The 19,630-nt window shown below is 38.4% G+C and overlaps 2 protein-coding genes and 2 long non-coding RNA genes across 7 annotated transcripts in view; 3 read left to right on the top strand and 1 right to left on the bottom strand.

Annotated features, from left to right (window-relative positions):
• Nucleotides 1-19,630, top strand: part of LOC125475226 (probable E3 ubiquitin-protein ligase ARI7) — a 52,285-nt gene that overhangs the window by 19,544 nt on the left and 13,111 nt on the right. The window lies entirely within an intron of this gene.
• Nucleotides 239-14,497, top strand: LOC125475229. The gene is made up of 2 exons (XR_007256647.1): nt 239-383; nt 14,383-14,497. It is a non-coding gene; the product is annotated as an uncharacterized LOC125475229 (long non-coding RNA).
• LOC125475220 (probable leucine-rich repeat receptor-like protein kinase At1g35710) lies at nt 10,817-14,346 on the bottom strand. 2 transcript variants are annotated; one of them, XM_048579773.1, is made up of 3 exons: nt 13,933-14,346; nt 11,350-13,428; nt 10,817-11,256 (listed from the first exon to the last, which is right to left on the bottom strand). In XM_048579773.1, exons 1-3 carry the CDS (start codon nt 14,342-14,344, stop codon nt 10,886-10,888), a joined length of 2,862 nt encoding a protein of 953 aa, XP_048435730.1. In that variant the 5' UTR covers nt 14,345-14,346; the 3' UTR covers nt 10,817-10,885. The 2 variants fall into 2 exon arrangements, with proteins under 2 accessions (XP_048435730.1, XP_048435729.1); XM_048579772.1 differs by having other exon boundaries at nt 11,350-14,346.
• Nucleotides 15,836-16,949, top strand: LOC125475228. The gene is made up of 3 exons (XR_007256646.1): nt 15,836-16,013; nt 16,102-16,190; nt 16,933-16,949. It is a non-coding gene; the product is annotated as an uncharacterized LOC125475228 (long non-coding RNA).

Genomic DNA, 19,630 nt, shown 5'->3' with positions numbered 1-19,630 from the left:
CCTTTCATAGACATAGCAAGGTAGGTCAATGAAGGCATGCCTGCAAATTCTGACCAATCTTGATCAGCATAGATAAAAGAGTTTAATCCAAGGTCCATGTACCGTACCTTTTGGAGATTGCTCAGTTGATGAGGGATGGTACCAGAGAGACTGTTGTTGCGGAGATTTAGATACTGAAGCTCTGTTACCTGGTCAATCTCAGATGGAATTTGAGAATAAAAAAAGTTGTTGCCCAAGTCCAAAGATGTGAGCCTACAGAGACTTCCAATGGTATACGGTATAGGCCCATAGAAATAGTTGCCATTTAGATTGAAGTGGGTGAGATTTGGAAATGAGGAAAAGTCGAAAAGGGACAGTGTTCCGTCAATTTGCATATTGGAGAGGTCTATTTTGGAGATTGTTCTGGTTTTGGAGCAGGAAATGGCAGTCCAGTTGCAGAGGCTGTTGAGGTTGGTGAGGGACCATGAATTGAGTAGCGAAGGTGGCGATGATGATGAAGACCAGTCGTCCTTCCATTTGACGAGCGATTCTGCTTGTTTTCTTGGAGATATTGATGTCGGTTTGATCAATGGCAATGTGGACAGCAGCAGGAGCATATAAAGAAATGTCATGGTTTTTTCGTTGCAGTATGATATGTTTTTTCGCCAGTTTGTATGCGTCACAAATAAATATGGGAGCTAGTAACAACTTTGGAGGTGCAGAGTTTCTAATTCTTTCTTTACGCTTGGAATTTCTGAAAGGATTTTCAACTCAATCAAAAGCCGTATGGTGCCAGTGTTGACTGACCCGGTTGGTCTAGTCTTCCCCGTCAAGCGTGGAGTTGACGCTTGGAATTTTTGAATAGTATTAGTCTTCAATATGACCACAATTGAAGACCATGTGAATGCTACAAGGAAATTGCAGCAACCGTGACCTTGTGTTTGCTTGCATGCAATTGTGCATGTTTTATTTTCTATGCATTAAATGGCAAATGGAGAAAAAGTTGTACTCTATGATAGAAAAATTACATATGGTATATTTATGTTTATGGCTAAACTTTGTATCATATATTTATATTTTTAGTTTGTACCCACTTTTAATTTGCGACCTTTTTTTAAATTTGTAGTATTTTATTTTTAGTTTTAATTTGTACCCATGTATTAATTTCTTTTTGTGCCCATATTTTTTAAAATTTCATTTGTACTCATAATTTTTTAAACTTTTATTTGTACCCTAATTTATTTATAATGTACCCGTTCTTCTTTACTAATTTACCACTTTGTTATATGTGAAATGTACCAAATTTTTTAACACTATTGCTACATTCTTTTGCCATCTGTTTTTTTTTTTAACACTTTGTTCTATGAGAAATGTACCAATTTTTTTTAACACTATTATTTCTTATTGTTACATAGTTTTTATCCATTTATTCAATCAAAATGTTTGAATTTTTTTACTGTGGCCGTTTTTAATAGTATTATAATGAGGGATTTTAAATTTATAGGATTATAAATGTCATAAAATATCAAACAATTAATGTCAAAACTATAAAAATATAAATATCAATAGTAATATAATGAGATGTACAAATTCAAGGGACTTTGATCAAACTTTGAATACCATTAAGGTTTTAGTCAAAGAGTGTTAGGAATTAGGGACCGCATCCAAAGTATCACCAATTTTAATTACTATATTGAAAAATGATCGGTGGTTTCTTTTCTTTTCAATTACCTATATAGGTGAGTCATATTTTGTTTTGGCTGTGCAGTGTACAGAGGAAGCTCACCGTCCTGTCGACTGTAGCACTGTGGAGAAATGGATTTTAAACAACAGTGCTGAGTCTGAAAACATGAACTGGTTTGTATTGTCTCTTAGCATCCAAAATTGTATTATGTGGTTTTACACTTTTACTTAATGCATTTCTCTTTTGATACGTTTATTGGCTTTCTGGTTGTTTCCATGGTAAGAATACCCCTTCATTATGTGCTTGTCATAATTAGAGTATTATATTTTTCTTCTCCTTCTCTAACCTTTATTTTTCACTAATTTTCGTGTGTTGATTCGATAACTTCCACTGCTTTTGGTATGCAAGGGAATTTAATGTGATAAATTGTGGGGAATATTAACTTTTTTGGTAATTGGTTTCATGAGCGAGTTACGCGTGTGTGCATGGGTTAGTGTGTCTAGCGTCTGAAATCCTCTTAAATTTTTTCCTCAGGCCATGTTTGGTAACTCGGATTGGATTAGGACGGAGGGTTAGATTGCTTTGGATCACGTTGGATAACATTAATGCAATGTTATGTTAGGGTGCTACACAGGATACAGGGCTCTGAATAAACTAAAATATGCTCGTTTGAATTTAATTTTCATGGCCCGGTGTAGGGCTCGGTGCTGGGTCATTGGTCCTGTAATGTCTGGAAGTATATTCATTAATTATGTTGAATTGAGTGGTGCAAAGTGAAAACATGATTAGTTTTAGTTTCAGATACACCATTGAAAGTTAACTTTTATTAGCATTTTTATGTGAGTTGGTGGAATTCTTGGTAATTCACGTTTCATTTTGTATTGTTCTGTCCTAACCTTTGTTGATGATGCTTAGGATACTGGCCAATTCTATCCTATTTTTACTTGAAATATATTTTGCTAATTAACATGTGGCCATTTTTTGTTTCAAAGTCATTAAACATGTGTACAATCGATGTTGGAAAATGTTTTGTCTAAATAATTAGAAAATCATGGCAAAAAAGTAATGCTTGAGGAAATTTGATGGGCTGGGAATAAAGGTGTGTGGAAATAATACGAAGGAGGCATTGTACAATTTTGGTTTCAATGGTCTATTAAAGTTTTATAGCTAAAATGGTTATTGAGATTAGCATAATTCGTCATTTCGTTCATTGAGATTTGAGTTCTATAGAAGTAGTCTCTGAGTTTGTCCGCCATCAATCATTTTAGTCATTCTGTGTAAAATTTTCATCAGATAAGTATAAAATGATAAAAATATCCTTAATTTTTATTAAATTATTTTCACTCATTGTTTATTAAATTGAGAGCATTTTCGTCATTTTATCCATATTTAATACAATTTTTTACTGAATAACTCAAAATAATTAATGATGGACAAATTCAGCGATTACTTCTATCGACTTCAAAATCTTATTGGACACCTTACTCGCATCACGTACTACCAAACGCCACGCTTCTATACATCTGGATCAAACAAACAACTCGTAACCAAGAGAGTGATACGATTCTGCAATCCTTTGAGCTTTTGAGTTTTTGGTTTGACTAATACCCCGAGCTCTGCGATCTGCATGATTTGAAATTCGTGGGTAATTTAGTCATTCGATACGCAATGTGGTTGGGTTGGGCCCTTTGGGGAGTGGTTCCCACTCGCAGGCGCCGAAGAGCAGAGGGAAAACGGCACGTGATGAAACCCGCGTTTAAGCGGTACTATTCCCAAACGGTCATATTTTCCCTTCTTTAAATTTCAAAACCCCCGTCCCACTCCCTCACTGGATCTCTGGATCGCTCTCTCGCTCTCTCTCTCTCGCTCAAACGATCGTGTTGCGTTGTTGCGTTCTCTCTGTGTGCGTCCAAATTCGAAGCCCAATTCAAATTTGTTGCTCTCTCTCTCTCTCTCTCTCTCGCTTGATCTCTCTCTGAGCAGAAATTGGAAGCTCGATTCAAATTTGGGAACGAATACATCCTCTTCTCTGTGCAGAAAGTCGACGACTTGTTCCCAGTTCCAGGTTCAGTTCTTGCCTTTTCTTCTGTTTTATTTCTCGGTATCGTTAATTTCTGTCTGTCTAGCACTGTAACAAGAAACCCTAATCCCCAAATCCCGTAAAATCAATTCAGTCGCACTCTTCGCTGATCTTCTTTATTAGCCCTTGTGTTTGGAAAGTGTTGCTTTTTCTTCTTCCACATTATCCACTTAGGTTTTTGGTTTTCGCAGAAAGCACACCGCTTTCGTCTGTTTGTCTTGTGTTTCGTGAAGAAACTGGAAAATTGGAGATGAGGGGTCAAGATTTGAGGCCCACTGTCTCTTCTCTCAAGCGTCCGCGTTTCCCTGATTCCGATTCCGATGATACCGTTATGGTTTTGGGTGATACGGTCAAGAGGCAGAGGACTCATGATTCGGATGATGATCTTTTGGTAATGGAGGACTCGATTAGGGAGCTTGATGATCTACTTCATCACGAGGGGTCCTCAAGCAGCACCACCGAAGCAAATGATTGCTTGGATGATGATCTGTTAAGATCCTTTATTGACGAGTTTGAGCTTCTGCCTGATTCTGCTGTTGCGGCCTCTGCTGCAGATGAGGCTGCTGGTGTGCCTCGGCTGACTACTCATCTCGGTCATCATCATCACGAGATTGAGGAGGGGCCAAGAACCGCGGATGAAAGAGAGTTGGATGATGAGGAGGACTTGATTACTGAATTCTTTAATAATATTGGAGGAGAGGATGATGAAGACCCAAATCAAGATCATATACATCAAGCTACTGAACCTGATCACACTACTCTGCTCATCACCATCATCCCGTTCCCTCCTCAGATCATTATTTTGCCAGTTGTGGTTGGAAACATAGGAAGGCCACGGGCCTCGGTTCTCCATGTTCTCTTGAGTTGCTTGCTCACCATCATCATCATCTAGAAGCGGAGCGGGAGGAAGAGGACTTTACACGGAGTATACACGCCTTGCGTGAATCAGATGAGCACGGTTACCTTTCAGCTTTTTCTTTCCGACTTCCGGTTTAATCATAGTTAGTTTTTTAGTTTTCAGTCTTTTTATTTACACGGAAGACATGATATAGAACCGAGGGCAATGGCGTTCTAAGATTCATATAGCCGACCCCACTTAGTGGGAAAAAGCTTTGTTGTTGTTGTTGTTGTGGATAGAATAGTTTTCAGTCTGTTATTTCGTCTAGCTGGTGGTCTTACTCTGTACTTTTGTCAATCCTGAGGAAATCTGTAGACAATATACATATGAATGTACATGAAGTTCCCAATAGTTCTGATTACACTTACTTATGATCTTGTCATTTCTTTCATTCAGCACACTCTGAGTTTTCGTTTCAATTTTCAGACGTTGTCGTTGTGTACCCAGTTTATCACTGTTTGTTTCGACATCTACGTTTCGTTTCATGAATAATCAATCTGCTAATGACTATTCCGGATGTGTTTCTTATGAAATCTACTCCAACATAGTTTTGGACAGGAAGAACATAAAGGTGTATTAGAGTAGGGAGAAAATCTTGTTACTCCTATGAAAAATGCATATGCAAAGCTATGTGAATATCGTGACTATGACTTCTCATTTCAATCATAGGAAATTGTGACTGGCTTGGACATAGGAAATTAAAAAAATCATGATTTCCTATGATTTCTTATGTCTAAGTCATAGTCACGATTTCATGTTGGAAAACATATCCATGTTGAACAATTTGTATGACATTAGTACATCGTGACTATAACTTCTCGTGTCAATCATGCAACGCTATGAAAATAAAAATACGAAACAAATCTCTTTCGTGTTGAAATTGAAACTTTCAATCCAACATTCACCCTTAAATGTTTGGGTTCGTTAATCTAATATAAAAATCTAAAAAAATTGGCAATAAAATGCCTGAACCAAGAGTGTGGATCCTAGAATCCTTAAATCGTGTCTGTTTATTGTACATCGTGCGACCATAACTTATTTTAAATACTTTTATTTAAAATTAAATATGAATAGTACCTGACAAAAATTGACTGCATAATGTATAATGAACGGACACGATTTGAAGATTCCCGACATCCTCGCAAAGAGGATCCGAATTCGATAACCAAAAGAACTGGACCCAGCAGAATAAAAAATGGGCGAAGAAGTAAAAAAGGGAACCCAGCCCAATACAATTTTAGGGTTTCGTAGATATGAAAATGCCACGTGATTAAAACCCGCGCTTAAGCGGTGAGCCTTGCAAGTTTGCAACGTTAAATTCCCAAACCAAACGGTCATATTTTCTTACATTTAAATTTCAAATCCACTCTCTCTCTCTCTCTGTGCGTTCGAATTTGAACCAGAATTCGAATTCAGTGCTCCATCAGTCTCCGGTTGATTTGAATTACAGAATACTCGAAATCGATTCCTCTTCAGTTGCTCTTGTTTGGGGACGAAGACGACGATTGAGGAGACGTCGACGAGCCGCTCTCCTCGGCGAGCGAGCCAAATCGGCTTTCAGGTTTCCCTTTTTCTTCTCTTTAATTTCTCGCTTATTTTCTCTTCTTTATTGCATTGAATTGAAATCGCGTTTAACGATGGAGGAGGGTTATTACGGTATGCCATTGGGTTTTCGGTTTCATCCTACTGATCAAGAATTGGTCAGTTCCTATCTTCGCGATAGAGCCCTCTCCGGAAAGCCCTTGGGCAACCCGTTTGTTCACGAGTTCAATCTCTTTGGACAAACACCACCCTGGGTGGTTTGGGAGCAATTCGGTGGAAATTCCCTACTCGATCAGGACTTGTTCTTCTTCTATGAGCTGCGTTCTAGAAGCGACAGCGACAGCCGCAGCAAACGCCAGATCGAAGCCGGAGGCACTTGGAGCGAAACATCCTCCGATAAAGTTTTAGGTTTGGACGGAATTCCAATCGGGGATAAAGGGCATTTCAGGTATAACAACAAGGGTTCTAACAACAACGGCGGCTGGCTGTTAGAAGAGTACAGTCTTCTTCCTAATGTAGTAGCTGGCCCAAAGGTCGTTCTTTCCCGACTTAAAGGGAATCCGAGGTCTAGGTGTGGAAGCAAGATGAATTCCTCAAATCCAACTCACGACTTCAATGAAAGCAATATGATTACTGACATTAACGGCAATGCGAAGCCGACTGATTTCTCTGATCAGGATAGTGTGAAATTGATGAGTGATTTTCCTTCTTACCCCATTTTCTTGGAAAGCGACACTAGCAATCACGACCAGGGGTGCATAATCTACATTAAGGGAAAGGTGATGCCCATTCCCACTCATATTTCAGATCATGAATATGTGCCACTGATGAGTGATGTTCCTTCTTCTCTGATATTCTTGGGCGGCGAGGAATATCCTTTAGATGGTGAAGCAGTGCGTGGAGACATTAAAGAATGGTTGACAACGCTTGAAGGTAAATTGCCCCAGGAGTGGCCTCAAATTGACGAATTCAGCCAACCGTTAGATGGGTTCAATTACTGGACAGACTGTTTGTGGATGAGCGATTCTGTGAATGATCAATAGAGGGACGTAGAGGTGACGGCTGCTGTCTATTTCCACGCGTGCATATAGAAGCACAGTTATGATCAGGATAGATTTTATTTCCGTTCTTAGTATATATGCTTTGATTTCTTTTGGTTCATTAGTTAATTAAGAAATTTGGTATAGGTGTTTACCTGGGCCTTCTTCTCCGCCATACTGATCCATTGCCTGCCTTTCATTTTGCTGCACCTCAGGTCTACTGCGTTTCCCTCAGTCATGTGTATGTATGTGCTTCTAGGATCGTTTCCAATTTTAATGCACTGAATGCTTTATAATACATTTCTTTCCACCCAAGTTTCTTACTCTCTTTTTATTTTTATTGACAAAAGGTTTCCAATTTCAAGGTTGATGATTTCAATTACTATACTAAATTAGAAAATCAAATTAATGTTTTCTTTTCCTTTGAATTACTCCCTCTGCATGTGTGGCTTGTGAGCATAAGCATGTTCTGTGTATTGTGCTTGAATTTTGATGGTAACATGGTGTGTTAAGTTTTCAGTTTGTGAACGTGTTGATAGTTTTGTTGACGATAAGGACAATTATCATGTTTCTTGCCACTGTTTTTATGGATTTTTTGTGGAATGTAAGTTTTCTCTCTTTAATTTTTAGTATTCATACCTTAGTCTATATTAGATGTGTCACGTTCTGTTTTGGACCAGCAATGCAAGTTTCTCGCTGTTGTCCTCAGTTGTGTTTTACAATTCTATTGGTCTTGACATCTTGTCCATAACTGATTCTCTTTTTACAGTTCTTTAATTCTCTAACTCCACCTGTGTAAGTTTATCTTACACTGCCGGTCCCAAGCCCGGATAAAGGAAGAGGGGGAGGGCATCAAGTAGTCGACAACTGGCACTTCGTTTTCTCGTCTATTCCCTATGAGTTCTTTAATTTCTCTGCTCAACAGGATGGTCGTGATTCTAAAAAATTGAAGCACTTTATTCTTTCTTTACAAATTGCATCTCTTTAAGTACGAGGTAGGATGCGGAGCTCACATGCTGTTCCCTGTGTACTTGCAGTTCTTTTGGTGTAGATTTCTTCACCGTGTAGGACTAGTTTTTGAAGCTACTGTCTCTTAGGTTTTCAGTTTCAGTAGCTGTTGATGCGTCTGATATTATGTATGTCACATTCGTGAGAGCATGACAGTCGTCATTTTGATCATTTGAAAGAAATGCCTTCAATTGCATTTCTGATGTGTCTGGTATTATTTTTATGTTTGCTATCATTTGGCATTCATAGAGACACACTAAGATGAACAAGTAATATAAATTATCTCAATATTCAAAATTTGTAAAGGGTCATCAATTTCCTGGTTTCCACGTCAGGTATTAAGAGAAACACGATGATGGGGAACATTGCACTCATAGGTCGTGATTTTAGATTTGTCGAATTGAACAAGGCTTCCTTCTATGCTTTATACTCTTGTTTCCTATTCTATATTATCTGCGGGCAAGGCATGCTTGCCTATTCATGCTTCAAATTGTGCCATATTTGTTGTTTCATGTTGTATATGTATGCGCTTTTCAATATGAAGTGGTCGAGGGTATTAAAATTACCTCATTTTGAAGAGTTCTTCAAAGTGTTGATTGTGGTTTTGCAATTTGTTAGGCGTCTGCACTGCAGATTCAGATAGAGAGGTAGTGAGAAAAAAGATGATGATGATCTTTGAGATTTGATTTGGAGGCCTTGATTGGAGAGTTTGATCTCCTGCCTGATCCTGCCGCCGCTGCCGCGGCCTCTGTTGCAGATGAGATCAAGATGGGGCTAAGAACAACAGATGAATGAGATGATTATGAGGACTTGATTGTGAATATATTTGATCGTATTGGAGGAGAGATGATGCGTGGTGAGTACCCTAATCAAGATCATGCACAACAACCTGCTGCACCTGATGACAAATTGACACCGGGTACATATTCAAAGTCAGATTGGTTTCTGTCTGATTTTCCCAGCCCATCTTACAAAAGTAGTTGCCGGGGTCATGACTTTCAGTCATCTAATTCTGGTGTGATTTTGCATCAGGACATGCTTCTGAAGCTGAAGATTTGGAAGATCTAACTTATTGATGAACCGCTTTTCTGGCCATTTGAGCAGAAAACTGATTGGAATTCAGAAGCAAACTGCAATTACTTTTCCATGTCACCCCGGAAGGGCATAAGTATAACAGCGTCTGAAACTCCATCAGATTCAATTCCGTTAGAACACCATGATAGGAACATGGATGCCGAAGAAGGGCAGGGGGTAAGACTAGTTTTCAGCTCAGGATCAGCAGCATCGAAGATTATGAAATTGAAGCAAAAATACAAGGGTGTCCCGCGGACTAATACTTTGCCTTCAAGGTTGAGCAAGGCAACCTAAATTTGTGAGAAAAATGTACCTTTAGATACCAAATATTATGCTGTAGAACCCGAAATGGAAAAGTACATGTCAATGAACCAGTTGGTATGGTTAACGATCGCATAGATGAAGATATTGCAGCAAAAGAAGTTCTCATTGAGACATTCACGGGCCTTGCTGAGTTTGATGGACACAAGCATGTTGATTCAGAATTCAACGAAGATGATTTCTCACTGCATGCGTCTCTTTGTTAGTTTGATTGTAGAGCGTTTCTCATTGTGTAGATGAATGAACCACAAAGTGAAAATCTGGATGCTTATAACAGTCTTGGTCAGTCTTTTAACAATCATATACAGTCGGTTTAAGGCACAGCGTGGCCTGAAAGTATCACCTGACAATAGAAGTCCAATGCGATAAGGGTCACATCTCATCCAGTTATTTTCGCTCTTTCAGCAACTTCTGCACAGTCAACTTATTTGTAGGTTGTTTACATTTCACTGTAATCCCTATTGCTGCATTCTCTTTTCTTGTTCATTAGTTTTGCAAGAAAATTTCAGCTCAAAAATCGTTTGAAGCCAGCCAACCAATAAGCAGATACCATACTGTCTCCCCATGTCTCCAATCCACATGTGCCTTTGGTTTGATGGATCCGTGTAGGACAACGATTAAACTAAAAGAGTTACAATTATAATTCAAGGATTATGAGAACAACTCCTGATGGGATTTGGTTCAACGCACAGAAGCTATAGATTTGATGTCCTGGTCAGTGTTGGATTGAGGCAAAGCAGCCACGCTTGTTTACCATTTGCTAATTTAACAGATTGTCGTGTTAAAGTGTCTTCTATTGTGCTGTATTGTGAACGTGAAGGCAGTTCTGGTTGTTGCAGATTTAGAGAGGAAAGGCACAAACCTATATTCGACATAGCGGAAAAGTTTAAGAATGCCTGGAAGATCAAATGTACTTCGACGCGCGACATGGTTCAAAGATGCAAGGTCAGATTGCATCCTGTAGTTCCATATGTGTTTGCTTTCAAAATAATCCATGGCGAAAATGATCCATGTAGGTTCAATTTTTTAGGGTAGCTCTTTGAACTAGAGGAAGGACATGGATTATCGGTTTAATGCAATTAAGATTAAGAAAATTCATCACACATAAATCCACATTCGACAAATAATACAAATGAGTAATTACAGTACTGAAGATGTATTACACGAGAAATTAGATGGAATTGCGTGTGGCAGGAATACAAAAGGGAAGTTTGAACTATTCGCCCTTGTCTTTTTTTTTTTTTTTTTAATTTTATTTTTTATAGTGCCATTAGCTTGTTGATTGTCAACATACCAAATGGTTCGGGAAGACAAGGCATGGTTTGAGCTGAGAGTTTTTGTGCCACAAATAACATCGTGGGTCTGGACGCAGGACGCGTTCGTATACAGGCCAATGCCATTATCACTACAAGCACCACTGCCTTTGCAGATTCATTGGTTGGCGGTTCCAACCTTTGGTCTAACAAATCTTTCAGGAGCAATTCTACATTGTCCCTCCTTGATTTTGATGATTCTTGTAGCTGGGACTCTAGCATATCTCCTGGGTGCCTTCCCATCATGACTTCGAGCGTCACCACTCCAAAGCTATATACATCACATTTATCCGTGACTCGCATAGTGTATGCAAGCTCTGCACATCAATAAAAACAAAATTGGCTACCTTAAAACATATCCCAATAAGCAAAAAGATGAACCATAAATGTACAAATTAAGTTTACATTACCTGGTGCTATGTAGCCAAATGAACCAGCAATATCTGTCCAGTTGGATGAATCAGTACTCAATAACCTGGCTATTCCGAAATCTGAGAGACGAACCTCGAAATCAGACTCAAGCAATACATTGTTGACGGTTATGTCACGGTGCACAATTGGTGGAGAGCAATCATGATGCAAGTAAGAAAGTGCATGAGCAAGTCCTTGCACAATTTTGACTCTAGTTGCCCAAATGAGTTCATTAACACCTTCAACTCCATACAAAGCTTTTCCCAGACTTCCTCTCTCTAAGTATTCATAAAGTAGGAATATGCAAGCCCTTCTTGAACAGAAGCCATAGAGCCTTATGATGTTCCGATGCCGGATGCTTGTCAAAGTTCGGATTTCATTCTGAAAGCTATGGAGATTGATTGATGGAATATCATTAGAGTCTGCAATGTTAAGCCTTTTAACTGCAACAACTTGGCCTGATTGCAACTCTGCCTTGTAAACCCTTCCAAACCCTCCTGCCCCAATGCAGTACCTCTCATGAAAGTCATCTACAGCCTTCACAACTTCCGCAAACGTAAACTTCACTTCCTCTTGCAATATCATTGACTCCAAACTCTCAAAGTATTCAGAAGTGTTGACTTTGTTCAAAACGAGACTGGAATTTTTACGGAACATAAGACCAATGACAGTTGTAACCATTAATAAACCACAAACAGGCACAAGGATACCAATTAGAACTCTTCTGTTATCCTTTTTGAAATTTATGTTGGGCCGAGGGGGTACGTTGGGCCGAGGGGGTATTCTGTCTACACACGGGTGTACATACCCATGCAACCCAGAGTTTCCAACAAAAGCATTTGCTGGTGCCCATTGGAAAACGCATGGGATTCGGCCAGTGAAGTTGTTATAAGAAAAATTAATATCACGAAGAAAAAACATGTTGACAAATGATGGGATTTGCCCCGAAAGATGGTTGTGTGACAAATCGAGCAGCTTAAGCGGAGCTAAATTGCTTAGAATCTGAGGGATCACTCCTGTCAAGTGGTTCCTTCTTAGATTGAGCGTCAACAGAAAGCTCATATTTCTAACTTCCGTCGGAATCTTCCCACTGAGTTCATTGGACTGAAGTTGCAAAGATTCCATATGAATCCAATTGGAGACCAGGGAAGGAAGGATTTGACCAGTAAATAGATTATTATCTAAACCCAATTCAACCAGGTTGTTCAGATTGGACAAGGACAGAGGCAGTTCCCCATTGAGTTTATTGGAAGACAAGGACAAGTGGGTGAGGTTTGTACAAAGACCAAGCTCAGAAGGGATAGAAGAGTTTAAGGAGTTGTATGAAAGATTGAGGCATTGGAGCTTCCTGAGTTGGCCTATCCAAGGTGGAATCATGCCAGAGATATGGTTATTAGCTAAACTCAATTTGACGAGGTTGTTCAGATTGGACAAGGACAGAGGCAGTTCCCCGTTGAGTTGATTGGAAGCTAGGAACAAGTGGGTGAGGTTTGTACAAAGACCGAGCTCAGAAGGGATAGAAGAGTTTAAGGAGTTGTATGAAAGATCAAGGTACTGGAGCTCCCTGAGTTGGCCTATAGAGAGAGGGATTGATGAGTTTAAGGAGTTGTATGAAAGATCAAGGTACTGGAGCTTCCTGAGTTGGCCTATAGAGAGAGGGATTGATGAGTTTAAGGAGTTGTATGAAAGATCAAGGTACTGGAGCTTCCTGAGTTGGCCTATAGAGAGAGGGATTGATGAGTTTAAGGAGTTGTATGAAAGATCAAGGTACTGGAGCTTCCTGAGTTGGCCTATAGAGAGAGGGATTGATGAGTTTAAGGAGTTGTTTGAAAGATCAAGGTATTGGAGCTTCCTGAGTTGGCCTATCCAAGGTGGAATCGTGCCAGAGATATGGTTATTAGCTAAACTCAATTTGACGAGGTTGTTCAGATTGGACAAGGACAGAGGCAGTTCCCCGTTGAGTTGATTGGAAGCTAGGAACAAGTGGGTGAGGTTTGTACAAAGACCGAGCTCAGAAGGGATAGAAGAGTTTAAGGAGTTGTATGAAAGATCAAGGTACTGGAGCTCCCTGAGTTGGCCTATAGAGAGAGGGATTGATGAGTTTAAGGAGTTGTATGAAAGATCAAGGTACTGGAGCTTCCTGAGTTGGCCTATAGAGAGAGGAATTGATGAGTTTAAGGAGTTGTATGAAAGATCAAGGTACTGGAGCTCCCTGAGTTGGCCTATAGAGAGAGGGATTGATGAGTTTAAGGAGTTGTATGAAAGATCAAGGTACTGGAGCTTCCTGAGTTGGCCTATAGAGAGAGGAATTGATGAGTTTAAGGAGTTGTATGAAAGATCAAGGTACTGGAGCTCCCTGAGTTGGCCTATAGAGAGAGGGATTGATGAGTTTAAGGAGTTGTATGAAAGATCAAGGTACTGGAGCTTCCTGAGTTGGCCTATAGAGAGAGGAATTGATGAGTTTAAGGAGTTGTATGAAAGATCAAGGTACTGGAGCTTCCTGAGTTGGCCTATAGTGAGAGGGATTGATGAGTTTAAGGAGTTGTATGAAAGATCAAGGTACTGGAGCTCCCTGAGTTGACCTATCGAATGTGGAATTTGGCCATTCAATTTATTTTGAGACAAGTCGAGGAACGTCAAGTTCCGGCATTGAGATATAAATTCTGGGAATTCTGAATGATATAGACTATCACGTTGCATAGACATAGCAAGGTAGGTCAATGAGGGCATGCCTGCAAATTCTGACCAATCTTGATCAGTATTGTTAAAATAGTTTAATCCAAGGTCCATGTACCGTACCTTTTTGAGATTGCTCAGTTGGTAAGGGATGGTACCGGAGAGACCGTTGATGCGGAGATTTAGATACTGAAGCTCTGTTACATGGTCAATCTCAGATGGTATAGGCCCATAGAAATCGTTGCCACTTAGATTGAAGTGGGTGAGATTTGGAAATGAGGAAAAGTCGAAAAGGGACAGTGATCCGTCAATTTCCATATAGGAGACTGTTACATGGTCAATCTCAGATGGTATAGGTCTATTTTGGAGACTGTTCTGGTTTTGGAGCAGGAAATGGCAGTCCAGTTGCAGAGGCTGTTGAGGTTGGTGAGGGACCATGAATTGAGTAGCGAAGGTGGCGATGATAATAATGGTGAAGAAAAGCCATCCTTCCATTTGATGAGTGATTTGGCTTGTTGTCTTGGCGATATTGATGTCGGTTTGATCAGTGGCAATGCGGACAGCAGCAGGAGCATATAAAGAAATGTCATGGTTTTGAGTTGCAATATGATATGTTTTTTCGCCAGTTTGTATGCGTCGCAAATAAATATGGGAGCTAGAAACAGCTTTGGAGGTGCAGAGTTTCTAATCCTTTCTTTACGCTTGGAATTTCTGAAAGAATTTTCAGCTCAATCAAGAGCCGTATGGTGCCAGTGTTGACTGACCCGGTTGGTCTAGTCTTCCCCGTCAAGCGTGGAGTTGACGCTTGGAATTTTTGAATAGTATGAGTCTTCAATATGACCACAATTGAAGACCATGTGAATGCTACAAGGAAATTGCAGCAACCGTGATTTTGTGTTTGCTTGCATGCAATTGTGCATGTTTTATTTTCTATGCATTAAATGGCAAATGGAGAAAAAGTTGTACTCTGTAAATAGAAAAATTACATATGGTATATTTATGTTTATGGTTAAACTTTGTATCATATATTTATATTTTTAGTTTGTACCCACTTTTAATTTGCAACCTTTTTTTAAATTTGTAGTATTTTATTTTTAGTTTTAATTTGTACCCATGTATTAATTTCTTTTTGTGCCCATATTTTTTAAAATTTCATTTGTACTCATAATTTTTTAATCTTTTATTTGTACCCTAATTTATTTATAATGTACCCGTTCTTCTTTACTAATTTACCACTTTGTTATATGTGAAATGTACCAATTTTTTTAACACTATGGCTACATTCTTTTGCCATCTGTTTTTTTTTTAACACTTTGTTCTATGAGAAATGTACCAATTTTTTTTTAACACTATTATTTCTTATTGTTACATAGTTTTTATCCATTTATTCAATCAAAATGTTTGAATTTTTTTATTGTAGCCATTTTTAATAGTATCATAATGAGGGATTTTAAATTTATAGGATTATAAATGTCATAAAATATCAAACAATTAATGTCAAAACTATAAAAATATAAATATCAATAGTAATATAATGAGGTGTACAAATTCAAGGAACTTTGATCAAACTTTGAATACTATTAAGGTTTTAGTCAAAAAGTGTTAAGAATTAGGAACCGTATCCCCAATTTTAATTACTATATTGAAAAATGATTGGTGGTTTCTTTTCTTTTCAATTACTCCTGTGCCTGTGTGGGCGTGTGAGAGTGAATATATGAGTATCATTTTTTTTATTAGTGGTTTATTTTCTTTTTGATGGAACAATGATGTGTTCCTCTCTATTACTCGTGTGGTATAGTGGAATTTATGAATATCATTTTTCTTCCTTCATATTTTTCCATTTTTCTCACCATGATTTGTAATTCTTTTTCTTTGCTGCTAGACCAAGTGGTGTCCTTATCCGGGTTGTGAATATGCTGTTAATTTTGTTGGTGACAATGAAAATTATGATGTATCTTGCCTCTGCTCCTATGGATTTTGCTGGAATGTAAGTTTCCTTTTGTAACTTTTGGTATTTAATATCTCAGCGAAAACTTATCTATATAGGTGAGTCATATTTTGTTCTGGCTGTGCAGTGTACAGAGGAAGCTCATCGTCCTGTCGACTGTAGCACTGTGGAGAAATGGATTTTAAACAACAGTGCTGAGTCTGAAAACATGAACTGGTTTGTATTTTCTCTTAGCATCCAAAATGGTATTTTGTGGTTTTACACTTTTACTTAATGCATTTCTCTTTTGATACGTTTATTGGCTTTCTGGTTGTTTCCATGGTAAGAATACCCCTTCATTATGTGCTTGTCATAATTAGAGTATTATGTTTTTCTTCTCCTTCTCTAACCTTTATTTTTCATTAATTTTCGTGTACTGATTCGATAACTTCCACTGCTTTTGGTATGCAAGGGAATTTAATGTGATAAATTGTGGGGAATATTAACTTTTTTGGTAATTGGTTTCATGCGCGAGTTACGCGTGTGTGCATGGGTTAGTGTGTCTAGCGTCTGAAATCCTCTTAAATTATTTCCTCAGGCCATGTTTGGTAACTCGGATTGGATTAGGAGGGAGGGTTAGATTGCTTTGGATCATGTTGGATAACATTAATGCAATGTTATGTTTGGGTGCTACACAGGATACGAGACTCTGAATAAACTAAAATATGGTCGTTTGAATTTAATTTTCATGGTCCGGTGTAGGGCTCGGTGCTGGGTCACTAGTCCTGTAATGTCTGGAAGTATATTAATTAATTATGTTGAATTGAGTGGTGCAAAGTGAAAACATGATTAGTTTTAGTTTCAGATACACCATTGAAAGTTAACTTTTATTAACACTTTTATGTGAGTTGGTGGAATTCTTGGTAATTCATGTTTCGTTTTGTATTGTTCTGTCCTAACCTTTGTTGATGATGCTCAGGATACTGGCCAATTCTATCCTATTTTTACTTGAAATATATTTTGCTAATTAAAATGTGGTCATTTTTTGTTTCAAAGTCATTAAACATGTGTACAATCCATGTTTGGAAAATGTTTTGTCTAAATTATTAGAAAATCATATCAAAAAAGTATATTAATGCTTGAGGAAATTTGATGGGCTGGGAATAAAGGTGTGTGGAGCTAGTAACAACTTTGGAGGTGCAGATTTTCTAATCCTTTCTTTACGCTTGGAATTTCTGAAAGGATTTTCAGCTCAATCAAAGAGCTGTATGGTGCCAGTGTTGACTGACCCCGTCAAGTCTTCCCGTCAAACGTGGAGTTGACGCTTGGAATTTTTGAATATTATTAGTCTTCAATATGACCACAATTGAGACCATGTGAATGCTACAAGGAAATTGCAGCAACCGTGACTTTGTGTTTGCTTGCATGAAATTGTGCATGTTTTATTTTCTATGCATTAAATGGCAAATGGAGAAAAAGTTGTACTCTGTAGGCTAGGGATAGAAAGGGGTGCATGCTAGGTAGGCCAGGTGTTGATTATGTTACGTGAACTTCAGACTTTTTGGTCTTCGAAAGTGGGAAGTTAAGCATCATAGAAGCATCCAAGGCGGAGAGTATCCGACTCTCCCTTTGGAAAGGTTGACCATGGGTTGAGAGAAAATCAAGGGAGCTAGAGTGAAAAGTATTCTAGTGAAAGAACTGAGGCTCTTGGAAAAATTATGCGAGTAGGTGTACACGGGTTTGGGATTAGAATTGGATTATGTCGATTTAACTCATGTGTAACTTGTACTGTTATTCTCATAATAAAGAGCAATATCTCTCTGGGGACATAGACAGGTTTTTTCCGAACCTCGTAATTCTCTCGGTGTCTTTATTTCTTGTATTTTAAATTATTCAACCGTGGGTTTGTATTTTGGTGAGGTTGTAGTTTGAATCTCATTTCCGCACTAACGAACGGGCCAAGACACAACCGGTGACGCATATAATATCCAACATAGACGTCAAGCATGTGCGTTGAGGCATGTAAACGTATGTCACACACGAAGACGGTGTGCAGTCTCTCCTGTCGCAACTCCAAGATTTGATGCTACGTACCCATGTTTCTTCAAGAAATGCCTCTACTGTGGCAACAAAAAGAAGGAATGTTGAAGGCCATGCGAGTGGACCTTTCTAATCCTTGCAAGTGCCTGTAGTAGTATATACTTTCTATTACTGCTCAAATTCATGGAAATAATTATGTTTGTACCTTAATTTACAATATTTTTGTCATCTAGACCTGAACTGAGAAAAATTAATAAAGTTGGACTACTTTATTAATTTTTCTTAAATTTTTTTATAAATTCAAGTATGAGACATGTTGTTGAGCTCTTAAGGAACGTTTGTTTGCCTTCATTAAGTGGGACTGGAGACTAGATTAGGTGTTACTGTAGTCCCATGTTTGTTAGAGGAAGGGACTAACTTTAGTGGGATTAAACCTCACTCGCCTCGACTATGGGGCTCGCTAGATAGTCTTAGCAAGACCCCCCCAACCACCACCGGATTGCTAAGACACTTCTTTTCTCTTGCGTTGTCCCACTCGACTCCTCGCTCTGCTCGACTCCTCATCCTGCTTGACAACCTCGCTGGACCATCCCAGGACCACCGTCGCGTCCTCGTAAATCACAACTTCCTCTGCCACTTTCTCTTCTTACTTTTCTTCAGTTTTGTTTTGAAGATTCGTCAAATTATTAATGGGTTTTGATAGATTTTTGTTTTTGATCGATTTGTTTAATTGATTTCTCATATTTGATTGGTTTCTGGGTTTTGATTGCTACCCATTTGTTTTCAATTTATCTGCTATTTTTCCTTTTATGAATTGAAATACAAAGTTGTTATATGTAAATTGTGATATGTTTTGTTATTAACTCATTAATTTCTGCTGGTATATGATCTTTTCTAGTTAATCAATACCTTTTACATTAAGGCTTATGGTAGTCTTACAAAAATCCAACGAATTGAGTGGAACTGTCGATGAGGGTGAGGGTGAAACCAATGTTCAAGAAATTTTATACAAGGCTCGTTCATCTTCTAAACTGCAAATTTGGTTCTATTTACTATCAATTTGAGTCGATGAAAGTTTGATAATTCTCCAAGTTGCAAAAGCACCTGCAATTTGTGAAGAAGAAGAGGGCTATGCCCTTTTATTTTTTCATATATTCATTTTGATATTTTTAATAAAAAATAAATTAAAATATTATAATAATAATAATTTATTGTTAGTCTAGCTTCTTAGTCCAACGCTACACCAAACGCTTCATTAAGCCAGTCCAGTTTAGTCTAGTCTAAGCCAATCCAGCTTAGTTTCTATTTTTAACAAATTCAGTTATGTAAGTAGCCTGGCTGTGTTTTTTGTCAGTGACCTTTTTCTCAATGATCAGAGAAGATATTGCTTCTCTTGACACTTATTTGATTACACTCTGGGTTTCTATTTCAATTTTCACCGAATTTGTTGCGGCAAACAGTAGTAGGTAGGTAGACACCTGTGCGTGACTTCAGTTTTGCAGGGACTGCATAGGAGGGTGGAAGCTTCCTTAAATTAGAATCAAGATTTTTCTGTGCATTATTCTTCCATCTTACGAATTTAATTGGCTAAGCCTTAATGCTGCTTTAAAATGGATCTTTATGAAAGTCCCTCTCTC

The sequence above is a fragment of a genome, unplaced genomic scaffold (genome assembly GCF_019419815.1).
Source record: "Pyrus x bretschneideri cultivar Hongxiangsu unplaced genomic scaffold, Pyrus_bretschneideri_v1 Contig14, whole genome shotgun sequence".
Classification (NCBI taxonomy): domain Eukaryota; kingdom Viridiplantae; phylum Streptophyta; class Magnoliopsida; order Rosales; family Rosaceae; genus Pyrus; species Pyrus x bretschneideri.
Note: the sequence above shows the minus strand (reverse complement) of the source record. Positions and strands in the feature narration are given on the sequence as shown.